The sequence below is a fragment of the Myxine glutinosa genome, chromosome 1 (genome assembly GCF_964187855.1).
Source record: "Myxine glutinosa chromosome 1, kmMyxGlut1.1, whole genome shotgun sequence".
In the NCBI taxonomy this organism is placed as follows: Eukaryota; Metazoa; Chordata; class Myxini; order Myxiniformes; family Myxinidae; genus Myxine; species Myxine glutinosa.
Window position 1 is genome coordinate 65869079 of NC_136261.1, and position 13093 is coordinate 65882171.

Sequence of the window (13093 nt, forward strand, 5' to 3'; positions counted from 1 at the left end):
GCGGAAACCCCTTCACCGCCTCCACCTTGGCCGGCAGGGGGACGGCTCCATGCCTGGTGACACGGTGCCCCAGAAAATCGATTATGGCGGCGCCGAACCGGCACTTTGCGGGGTTCACAATCAGGCCATGCTGGCCCAGGCGTTCGAAGAGCGTGCGGAGGTGGCGTAGGTGCTCTTCGCGGGACGCGCTGGCGACGAGGATATCGTCCAGGTAGACGTAGACAAAATCCAAGTCGCGCAGGACGCTGTTCATCAGTCGCTGGAACGCCTGAGCCGCATTCTTCAGACCGAAGGGCATGCGCAGGAACTCGAAGAGTCCGAATGGCGTGATGACCGCCGTCTTCGGGACGTCCTCCGGCCTGACGGGGACCTGATGGTAGCCGCGTATGAGGTCCACCTTCGAGAAGAAGGACATGCCCGCCAAACGGGCGGAAAAGTCCTGAATGTGGGGGACGGGGTAGCGGTCGGGAGTCGTGGCGTCATTGAGACGGTGATAGTCCCCGCACGGTCGCCATCCCCCGCCGGGCTTCGGCACGATGTGCAGCGGCGACGCCCAAGCGCTCTCTGAGCGCCGAACGATGCCGAGTCGCTCCAGGGTAGCGAACTCCGCTTTTGCCACCGACAGCTTCGTCGGCTCGAGGCGGCGTGCCCGGGCATAGACCGGTGGCCCGACGGTGGGGATGTGATGGGCCACCCCGTGCTTGACGGCCCCCGCCGAGAAGGTGGGCCGCGTGAGGGCCGGGAAGCCGGCGAGGAGGCGGGTGAATGCGTCCGCTGCCGGAAGCGTACAGACCAACGTGGCCGGAACCGAACCGTTTGGCGAGCCGCTTGGCAAGCCGCTCGTTGAGCTGCTCGCCAAGCTGGGCAACGCACAAGCGAGCGAGCTGAACGTCTCGGCCTGGACAAGACGTCTGCGCTTGACGTCGACCAGGAGCCCATTAGCGCACAGGAAGTCCGCACCAAGCAGTGCCATGGGCACGTCGGCGGTGACGAACGTCCATCGGAAAACCTGCCCTCCGAACCGCAGAGAGAGGCAGCGTTTTCCGTACGTACGGATGGGCGTCCCGTTCGCGGCAAGCAGTGCGGGGCACCCACCCGCGGCGTGCTTGTCTGACGTGCCGGCGGGAACGACACTCACCTGCGCTCCCGTGTCGCACAGGTAATGGCGCCCGGAGAAGGTGTCCGTTATGAACAGCAGGCTGCTCGAACGGCCGGCGCTCATCGCCACTATTGAGCGCCGGCCCGGGCGTTTCCCGACCTGTTGAAGGAGCATGGTGGATGACACTGCCGAGCTTCGTGGCCGAACTTGGCGTGGAACCAGCACCAGGTGGTGGAGCTGGAGGAGCGCGGCTGGCTCCGCCAGGCCGGTGGAGTTGGCGGGTTTCCCCGCGGTGGCGGTTTTCACCTCGGCGGTGGGCGGGGCGTGGCGGCGGTCACGAGGTGCGTATCAGCATGCTGCGTATGCTGTATAAGCTGATGCTGTGGATCAGCAGCATCAGCAGCATTAGCAGCATCAGCAGCATTAGCCACGAGGGCCGTGACGGCCACGCCGACTCTCGCCCGCGTGTCCGAAGCGGCGAAGTACTTGTCCGCCTCGGCCGCCAATGCTCGGGGTTCCGTTAGCCCGGTCCCGGCCAACGCGAGGCGAACCTGCGCTGGAAGTTGGTGACAGAAAAGCGCCCGGAATAGAGAACCGGGGGCTCCGTCGCCCAACAGTGACAGCATATGGTCCATTCGGACCGACGGGCGCGTGTCACCGAGCTCGGGGAGATCCAGGAGGCGGTCGGCCCGCGCGTCGTCCGTGAGGCCGAAAGTGGCTAGGAGTAGCCGCTTGAGTGCCTCGTACTTGTGGCCGTCCGGTGGGTGGCGAAGGACGGACACAACTCGAGCGGCCATGCCGGGCCCGAGGGAGGCGACGACGTGGCAATAGCGCGTCATCGCCGGTGAGGCGCCGTAGCTGAAATTGGGCTTTGGCCTGGACGAACCAGACTTCGGCCTGAGCCTCCCAAAATTCGGGAAGTTTGATGAAGTTGCCCATGGCAATGGCGTCGCGTGTGGAAGGATCGCTCCGGCAGATCCAACGTCGAGGGGGTCACCAGTAAAGCGTGGCGTTACGCGCGCTGCTTGCGAGCAAGGAGGAAGCGGACAAGCGGTAACTTATAAGCGTCTTTATTTCAGGAGCTCACTGTAACACTGGCGCGCTCCGGGCTGCGCGCCCGGTGTATATCATGAGGCCACGCCTACCCCTCGGGCGTGGCCACCGCCCACTTGGTGCGCGGAATGATGTCACCACGCCAGTGGGCTTTTGTGTCCGCCACAGTATAGTGTTTTAACTGATAGGTTTTCAGAACCTTCCCCTACGCCCCCATTCTCTTCCCAGTTCTCCTCCCTTTTCACTATCTTCCGCCTTTCTATTCTCCCCTCCCTCTTCTACCCCTCCACTATCCTCCCCCCTCCCTCCCCTTCCTCTCCCCATTCTCATTCCTTTCCACTACCCCCCCCCCCCCTTTCAATTCTCCCATCCTCCCCCTGACCTCTAAGTCATCCCCTTCATACCCCTGCCCTCCTTCCTCCTCCCTCTCCTCCCCTTCCCTCTCCTTTCCCTCCTTCTCCTTCACCCTCCCTGTTCCCCTTATATCATGTACAATGCTCTATACAGAGCGTCAGTTTTGCCGAAGCAGTTTCTCTCCCCTCCCCCTCCCTTCTTCCCTATTACCTCCCATATCGCCCCCTCTTCTGTTTCCCCCCCTCCTTCCCCTCCCTTATCATCCTCCCTTCACCTTCTCCCTCCCCTCCTTCATTCTCCTTTTGAATGGTATGCTGCCATTTGGTCGGTCATTATATAATTATCATTGATACAAATGAGAAACTCCATTGGAATCATTGAAACAGACAACTATCTATTGAAAGTTTAAAAGTACCATGGTCGACTATTATAATACTTCATTGGGTATTCATTCCTTGGGTTATTTTCATACAAAAGCAACTAAGATGAATATTTTTTTCTAATCTCACAGAATGAGAAGTAACTTTGTGGCTGTGTCCTTCCTCTTCCGATTTGCAACAACCGAAGCAGCTGACAATAGTCGTTGTGAAACATTATGATTATTTGATGACAGTATTTTCCATTGAATGTGTTGTTCACTTTTTTTTCTTTTTTCTTTTGTATACAGAATCGAGATTCGTGTAAGAGCTAACACATTGAACATGAAAACATGCACATACACATAAAACATGCAATAAAAGGAGCGGGAGACAAGAGGGGGAGAGAGGGAAACACAGAAGCACAAACAGAAGAGAACAGGGACGTCGGTAGATCTGTGGAAGGGGGAGGGCTGGGGGAGGGGAAAACGGTACAAAGCAAATGAACACTTTTTTTTTTTTTTTTTGTATACAAGATCGATGCTCGTGAAAGAGCTAACATTAATCACACAGAAAGACAAACCGACACATAAAACATTTCACATGGGGAGCGGTAGACAAGATTGGGAGAGAGGGGGAAGGACACAAACACAACATTTGAGAGCAGGGACATCGAGAGATCTGTGGGAGGGAGAGGGTTTTGGGGGGCGGCATGGGAAGGGGGGGTGGGAGAGGTATAAAACATATGGACCCTGCCAGGTCTTCTAGGAAAGAAGTTGGAATTTCAAACAAGGTGGATCTGGGGTGAATTAGCGGGGGTAGAAAAGATCAAAGTTTTGGATGGGGGAAGATAAGAGATGGTGGTGAACAGCTGTTTTAAAGACCTGGAGGGAGGAGTGGGATTGAAGGGAGTGAGGGAGTTTGTTCCAGAGGTGGGAGAAAAGGGGAATGAAAGGGTGAGGATGAGCAGAGAGCCTAGATTTCGGCAGTTTAACCATCAGAGGGCTGCTGGCAGATCTTGTGCGACCTGTAGGAATATTTGGGGGACAAAGCACAGAGAGAGCTGGGGGAGCAAGGCCGGAGAGGAGTCGGTAGAAGGCAGAAAGACCACCAACCTGCCTGCGGTGAGTGAGTGAAAGGCCCTCGGAGTTATCTTCATCGCAGGAGATTCCAATGGTTCTGAAAGCTTTGGTTTCAACAGCGTGAAGCTGAGCTAGGTGTGAGGCAGGAGCACCGGCCCAGAGGGGAGAGCAGTATTCCATTGAGCTGCGGATGAAAGCCTTGTATGTGGTGAGGAGCTCAGGTGTGCCAAGGAAGGACCCCCACACGACGGAGGATGCCCAGTTGGCGACTGGCTTTGGAGGCCAGATTTGAAATGTGGTTTTCCCAAGAAAGATCATGGCAGATAGTGAGACCTAAAAGCTTGAGGGACAGAACTTCTTGGAGAGGATTATTCAGAAAGTTGTTGGGAGGGTTGTCCAGTCGGTCTTTTCGGAGAGACATAGTAAGAGTGGGAGATTTGTCAGGATTGAAAGACATGTTCCACTTGTTTGACCAGTCTGTGATTTTGTCCAGGTCTGCAGAGAATGAGGAGGCTGCAGACTGCCGATCCGAGGGATGAGGTATGGAGCGGCAGAGAGTGGAGTCCTCAGCCAAGAAATAGAGAGGATTTTCCAGAGTAGGAGAGATCATTGATGAAGACCAGAAAAAGCACAGGGCCCAGAACACTGCTTTGGGGAACTCCAGCCTGAACAGAAAGAACGTACTCAACTAACTCGTGTGACTCATTTGTGCAAAAAAAATAAAAAAGAAACACACACAATGTGTGGTTTATGTACATATAGCTCTTTCTTGTCCAGGTGCCGGAAAGGGTACCATAGATCTGGAAAAGATTGGGAATGTTGGAAATATCGCAGTAAGTATTTCTCTTTTCTTTAAAATGTGATACGAGTGAAATGATCGATTAACAATAATTGTCTGTCCTCGTTCTTGTTGTTTTCTATTACAGGACGAAGAAGAAGTGAAATATGACACAGTGCATATAGAAAGGGGAGAAATAACAGCAGAACCAAATGAGACAACCATCTATGCCTCATTAAAAAAGCATGAGAGAAATGAAAGATGAACTCAGGATATCCATCGAATTTTAGGATAATGAAAAAAAAACTTCTAACATCGCAGATTTCAAACAAAAGGTACAAAATGTAGTTAAAAGGGATCCATGACATAGGACTAATACCCAGGTTGATCCGTTTGGTGTTCCCATCATAGTATAGAGCATGCATCTCTAAAAAGACAGGAATCTAAACACTTTACATTTTACAGGTAATACAGGTATCCCAGCTTCAATTCCATTTTTATATTATGCTGATTTGTCTATTGTCTAAAAATGTCCTTGCAATTCATGTTAACGTGTAATTTCTAACATTTTTCTTCGACATGTGTTACATGTTCAAACGCCTCAGTTTAAAATAACTCCGTAAATAATACTGTGACAAGGATGGCTTCGTAAATCTGTAAGTTTAGTCAATAAATGGGGAATGCAGTGTAATGTTTGTACTTATTTTGAGGTTAATTTGAGATGGTTTTTTTATTGAGTTTCGTGCTTTTTAACATGGACATTTCAATGTACAGTCGTTATTTTACACAATTTTAACCATTTAAAATGAACGTTCACCATTATTGTATTTCTCTTCTCACATTCATTAAGTTACAGATTTACCAATCATTGTTGGTATGAAAATTACAAACAAGAAAAACAATCCTTGCATGAAAATAATAATAAAGAGCCAGCGCAAAGTCGATGTCGCACCATCGCAAATCCACACGCTTCCCACCTAAAGCAAAGTTGAAGGGTGACAAAAGGTTCCACTAGGAATGACCCAATATCAAATTTGGAGTTGAAAGAATATTTTGTCCCCTGTGACCCTAAGTCCCCACCCAAGGGCATGACCTGGGTCAAATTTTAAATATTGTTACACATTTAATATGTCCCCCAATGTTGACTGCATATACAAACTTTCACTAAATATGTTTTAAAACGTGCCGGTAATTGCATTTTTTTGGGGTATTTGACCTTTGACCCCACCCCAGGGCTCCATGGGACCGGGCCAAAATTATACTGCTCCCGCACCTTCGTGCCATGTGGTGATCATAACTACTAAGTTTGGTGAATTTATACACAACTTTTTAGAAGGATATAGCGTGACAGACGGACAGACAGACAGATGAAGCCGATTACAATATCCACTTTTTTTTGATTTCACGGCGTAGCCCATAGTGCAATTTCGTCTCGAACAACATTTGTCTGTCTGTATGTTCTCACAAACATACACCAATCAGAGATGAGGATCTGATCACATGACTGGGGGTGCATTTAGTAATGATTGCAGTTGCATATTTTAATAAAAATAAATATAATAACATTTTGTGGAATGTTTTGGGGTCCCATCGGGTGTCGTAACATAGGTAGGAGGTTTCAGAAAATTCCTCAATACAATTATGATTTTGAAATGCGATCGACACGGATCTTGTTCCCGAATCCGGAAGTGATCAGATGATGACGGTTTTCTGGTTTGATAATATCTCAATACAATCGTGATTTAACATTATATTTTGATACATTAATACAATCTTACTATAATTCACCAAATGTTCGTCCGTCTGTTCCAAGGTACCGCAAAAACGGCTGAACCGATCGCAACAATATTTTGGGTGGGTATTCCTGGGACCCCTTTGAGTAAAATATGCCATATTGTTTTTCCAATTTTTCCCCCAATTTTCCAAGTTTTCCAATTCTTCAGTTTTTCCAAACACGATGGAATAATATTTACCGATATGAACAGTGATGTGGGTTTTGTTGAAATTCTACGTACCAGGAGAGAGTAGATCGACTCCTGACGAACTCTTCCGATATAAACGTGCAGCTCCGAAGTAACATGGCAGCGTGTGCAAAGCGACTGAGAAACAGGTGTAGTGGCCGCTTCCGTGTTACAGATTCGGCGTGCACTCTTCATACATAAACGTGCGACTGAGAAAGACGTGTAGCGGCCGCTTCCGTTTTGCAATTTTCAATCTTTTTTCAAAATGGGCGCCATGTATTGTTTAGATTTTGATGATTTGCATGTGATATGATTCAACGAATGTTTATATGAATCGTTTAAAATAAAAAAGCCTTAAATTTCTGATATTTTGCCTTTTCATTTGGCCCTCCCAATTGAAGCCCCGCCCGTAGGGCGAGTTCCGTTGCTAGTAGTATTAATCTGTGATTGAAATGATGAATGATGCTGTTTGGAATGAAAATAGAGAGAACATGCTGTCAATGCCTGACGGTTGACTGAAGGTGGCACACAAATTTAGAATTCATTGGTTCATCTTTTGCCATTCGCCGTTTTTTACCCAAGTCATCCATGAACAGGCTGTCCATGCCTGAAGTCAAAGAAAATGTAATACTTACATTATATGCTAATAGTGGGGCAACTTAGCATAACAATTGTGCATTTTGTGAGGAAAGCACCAAATTTGGCACACTAGTAGACTATCATATTATGAAAAGATCTGGATATTGGGCCATCTCACATTCAGAGATTTGATTTTTGCAAGATTTGCAGATTTTGCAGATTTGCAAGCTGAGATTGCAACGCCAGGGACGGCCGACTCCTTCCTGCGAGCTGCCCACGTCACCCGCACAAGAAGAGCTCATCAAATCACTGCAGCGGCACTGCACATCCTGCAACACCGTGCGTATGAACACCACTGTATGACATATGCTGATGATGCAGAAGACCTGCCTGAGTTCGAAGACTGGGGTCACCAGAGAGGAGAAGACATTCCCAACTTTCAGTACTGGGCAACTGTGCTGGAACTAGAGATGTTGGTACTGGTCTACATGCATTCTCTGCGGCAGGCTTCATTCACGATGCACCTTGATGCCCTGACGGAACTGGTCCCATGGTTCCATGCCTTAGACCACACACACTATGCCAGGTGGGTCCCTGTTCACCTGAGGGACATGGTTGCACTCCCATTGAAGCACCCAGATGTAGCCAGAGAATTCAGGGCTGGCAACTTCACTGTACAGAAGACGAAGAAGGTGTTCTCTTCGATCCCAATCGAACCACACATAACTGCAACCATGAAAGGCTACACAAGGTCAGCCCTTTGCTGTTTCAAACTCTTCCCAGAGTCCCTCCACAACTGTAACGACATTTACACACAAGAGAATACCAATGATACATACCCCCTTAGCTGCCGGACCGGTTTCATCGCTTCTTGGAGAGTCATCAGTGACAGCAAAGACAAAAAGGGGTCCCATCGAGGATCACAAGCTGTGGTGAATATACAGTATATGAAAATTTTATTACACAAAAGCCTGGTGGTGGTTCAATGGTTAAGGTGGCTAGCTTGGAATATTAAGGTCCTGAGCTCTAGCCCCTGTCGAGCCATTGAATTAACACCAGGTGGGTTGACTTAGCCTACCATCCTTCCGAGGTCGACAAAATGAGTACGTACCAGCTTTCTGGGAACAGGGGGCATTGCATCCGTGATGTAGCGACACAGCTGAGCCTCCAGAAAATGATGCAGCCAAACAACCGCAGGCTGCATACAAAGCACGACATCACACAAAAACAGAACTGAAGTCGTCCAGCTATATACTTCCTCTAAACTTCCTGGTTGGGCCAAAGCAACTGGTTGAGCAATCATGGAACATATTACATTACAGACTTGATTCGGCAACTGTGTTGTTCTTCCTTTCGTCTGCTCAAACAGGACAGCCGTTGGATTGCCAGGCTCATTTGGAGATCGAAGTCTTCGAATTAATCTGAACCGACGAAAGAGACTCGATTTATGTTCATGTTGAAATTTAAATTTCATGTTCAAGATCTTCTCATGGCAAACTTCAACAATCCTCTTGGTCTTCTTGCTTTGACGTTTCTTCTCCCATGTACGTACATTTTCCCTTCCTTGGTTTGCATTATTATTACATGATATGTGATTGTTTATCATAAAGATATCGTGAAGTTGGATAATTTTATATTTAATTTACAATCCATATTGTCATTAGTTACACATAAACCATGTCATACAGACATTTTGATTCATACAATGTTGCCAAGCACAGCACATATTAAAAGTTGTTGATCACGGTTTGAGATAATACCTGATTATAGTTTATACCAATCCTTTACAAATAACGGACATTCACTGTTTTTTGTTTTCATACGGACTATCAAACACCAAGAGTCCAAGGAATGCTGGTCGTACATATTGGTTTCCCACTGAGTTCTTGAAAACTCTTTTGATTAAAATATGCGAGCTGTTTGTGTGTCTGGTTCCAGAGGAGATCGCTCAATTAATATAGTTTCATTCCTCTTATCGAATACTAGCTGAAGTATCCGGCACTGCCTGGGGCCGGGGGGGGTGGGCGTGGGGGCGGGAGGGGAGAGGGAGGCGGAGGAGAAGTGAGAGGAGGAGAGGCTTTACTGGTATTCTTACATTCTCCATGGGGTAAATACGGCACTGGTGTTTTTACAATCTCCATGTTGTAAATACTGTACTGGTGTTTTTACGTTCTCCATGTGGTAAATACTGTACTGGTGTTTTTACAATCTCCATGTTGTAAATACTGTAGGCTACTGGTGTTCTTACATTCTCCATGTTGTAAATACTGTACTGGTGTTTTTACGTTCTCCATGTGGTAAACACTGTACTGGTGTATTTACATTCTCCATGTTGAAAATACTGTACTGGTGTCACCTTAGAAGTAAATTATTTTCTTGAACACATGCTGGTGAATGTGCCGTTGATCACGTTTCTGAGCTAAGTTTGATGACGTTCAAAAAGAAGAAGACTTACCACCAACTTCGACCCCTTCCGGAATTGTCTGGTTGAACATGAATTGTTGTTTTATTTGTGTTCAAATGTCTGGTAATTGTTTTGTATTTATTTATGTGCATGTGTACTTGTATATATCTGCCATTAATCTAAAGGGCTTCGGCACTGCAGAGCGATTTTTTAAAGTCCTTCCACACTCCCTCCTTACTCCCAATTTTTTTTTGGTCCAACACACTCCCTGGCACCCACTGAAAAATGTTACGTGCACCTCCCCAAGCCCCAGTCATGGTGTACCTCCGAGCCCCGAGAGGTGTCACGGCAGAAAGATGTGTTATTCTGTATGTCAAAGATCAATGGTGAAACCACACTAATTGTTACCAACAAACAAGTATTGTATTAAGGTCACACAAGAATAACAGTACAATAACAATATGAATCAATTGTCCAACCAATATATCATTCCTATGATGGTACCATCAGTTTCGTACAATATAACTCACTGTGCCCCAAGTGAGCGAAAATAACATTCCCAATGTCTCTGTCCCAGCTTCAAACCAAAGTCGATCCATGCTCCAGTGATCATCAGAACGATGTTGTATCGAGACAAGAATTCCGCTCGGTTGACAGTCACACTGCCAAAGATAGGCAAAAGTGTCCTCAAGAGGCGGCTGGGAAAATCACACCTTCGGGTATGGACATTCAACGGCTCCCAATCGGCGAACTGCAAATTCACACTCAAAATCCACGTTGCACACACACACCAGGTTAACGTCTGGATGCGGTGAAATGGTTGAAGCGAGGTGAAAAACCTGGAGCGATGCGAAAATCCAGCATGAGGCAAAATGGCCAACGATCCATTCTCGAGACGTAACGGCACTCCAATGATTCTCTTCGGAATCAACCGCAAAACCTGTCACGCAGGTTTATCTGTCACAGCGATAACAACTCTGTCGCAGGAATCCCTTTCCCAGGAAACCCCAAAGTTCGCTAGTGACCCCCGTTTGCCAGCGTTTGCTCCAGACCTCAAAGCAGCTCAGATCCTTCTCGACCTCACTCGCTCCACCTCCTTTTTCCTCTTCTCCTTCTTCTTCGTCTTCGTCCTGTTCCTGAGCCGGTTTCCGGTTTCTTTTTAAAACATTAATTTTTTTTACCTTTTGAAAACAGTTATCTCCAATTCACTTAAACGATAATAATAGTACATGGAAACAAAAATGTTTACAGTGGATGAGAACCACAACAACGGAAGTGACGAATCCGTAACACAAACCCCTGAAAGTTTGATGAAGATCCGTTCAGCCATCTCTGAGAAAAATGGCGACACACACACACACACACACACACACACACACACACACACACACACACACACACACACACACACACACACACATACACACACACACACCTCTCTTATAGTATAGATTATGCAATGTTCCTTTGTATGTTTAATTGAAGATTACAAAGAAAACTACAATTGGAAAGTATGAATCTATAGTTTATAATTGTGAAACTTATCACCATTCATCCCAAAAAAGCTTGCTAATAGAAAGTTGATTTATGGAGCCCGTACCCTCCACCCCACCTTCCACATACATACTGTACTTTGGAAATTAGTATCCGCAATTTCCTACCACATTGTCAGAACACTCTCTGTAATTATTAAAGCTTGAAGTAACGAAAAACCCAAATTACAATGTTAATTATGTATCAGTCAGCTCTATACCTTGTATTAATGGAATTTCCCGAGTTCTGCCGTTGTGGATGTTTGCATTATACAGTGTGTATAAAAAAAAAGGTAATCCGAATTCAAGGTGTTAATATGCAAAGGTTATTAATTTTGACAATTTACATGTGGTTTACTAATTAAGAGGAGATCCTCAGCTTTCCATTGATACCTTCCATGCATCATTGCTGTCACACATGACCGAGTACATGTTCATTGAAAATGACAAGTTCAAATCGTATTTTTACAAGTTTGGCTAATCGATGCAAGTCAGGATAATTGGTGCAAAATGAACGTCAGATGTGAGCTTTTCTCAGGAATGATTGGCCTTTATGCACCCACACCTTCAACATGTCCACCTCCTCTTTCAACACAAAGCTCACATTGGCGCAGCATGCCCTAAACTGCTCGTCTCACCATAGCCGGGTCATTGTGCAAAGCATCCACTTCATGTCGAATACGTCCCTGCAATTCGTCAAGATCACGGGGAGGAGTTGCGAACACCTTGTTCTTTAAATGTCCCCAAAGGAAATAATCACATGGTGTGAGGTCAGGTGATCTTGGCGGCCATTCCATTGCATGGATGATGGCGATGACTCGGTCTCCAAAGAGTTCCCTCAGTCGATCTCGGACAGCGATAAGATGATAATAATAATAATAATAATAATTCATTTATTTTGTGCTGGGGTGCCGTCTTGGGCCCACCAGAGATATCTGAAGACACCACGAACCTGTCGCTCAAAGTTCTCCTCCAGCTGCGGTAAAACTTCATCATTGATCATCTGCAGATACCTGTCACCATTGACATTCCTTTGAAAGAAAAATGGTCCGATCACCTGACCACTTCCACAAAGTCCCAACCAAACAGTTCACTTTTGTCGATTCATGTTGGTGTTAAAATTAAATTCCGGGGGTTGTCCTGTCGGTGCATATTCAAGAACATTATGGGTATTGACCTTGTCATCCATGGCAAAAGCAGCTTCATCGCTGATAAGGAGATACTGCAGGAAATTGACATCTGCTTCGCAACGTGCTATCAACCATCTGGCAAGAACCAGCCTCCGGGCAAAATCCCCTGGCGTAAGTTGATGCCGGATGTGAATCCGATATGGATGTTGGTGGAGGTCCAGTCTTGTGATTTGGTTGAATGTTGCCGAAGGCAATCCCGTCCCATTTCGTCTTGCGCTGATATCCCGAGGATTCTCCAAAACTTGCTGCCTTACTGCTGCAATGTTCATTTCCGATGGCCCAGTGCGCCTCCTACCAGAATTCCCCTTGTTGCGGTTGAGGCTAGTGCCATGCTCTTGGTATTTTCTAACATTCACCCAGATGGTTTTGGCTGCTGGAGGCTCCCGTTCTGGGAAACGTTCCCTGAACGCATCACGAGTTCGCTGCAAACTTCCAGTTTGATGAAAGGTTGTAACCACGAAGGTCCGCTGTTCAGTCGTAAGTTGAACCATCTTTTCAATGACTCAGACTGTCTCTAAACCCATACACTGTAGGCCCATCTTAAATACCCATCTTAAACAAAGGATGACGCAACCGATGTTTACCAGACCAGCTTAACAATTTTACATAATCAATTTGGCAGTCGAAAAGTAATGCGTCCATTTAAAATTGTCTTGCACCGATTAGCCCAACTTGTAAAAATGCGATTTGAACTTGTCATTTTCA

The 13093-nt window shown here is 46.8% G+C and overlaps 1 protein-coding gene across 2 annotated transcripts in view; it reads left to right on the forward strand.

Moving 5' to 3' along the window:
* Nucleotides 1–8546: 8546 nt before the first annotated feature.
* LOC137424751 (T-cell surface glycoprotein CD4-like) overlaps nucleotides 8547–13093 on the forward strand; it is a 57466-nt gene continuing 52919 nt past the window's right edge. For both annotated transcript variants that reach the window (XM_078772649.1, XM_078772654.1), the window contains exon 1: nucleotides 8547–8806. In XM_078772649.1, coding sequence (XP_078628775.1) covers nucleotides 8710–8806 — 97 coding nt within the window. In that variant the 5' untranslated portion in view covers nucleotides 8547–8709. The remainder of the gene's footprint in view (nucleotides 8807–13093) is intronic.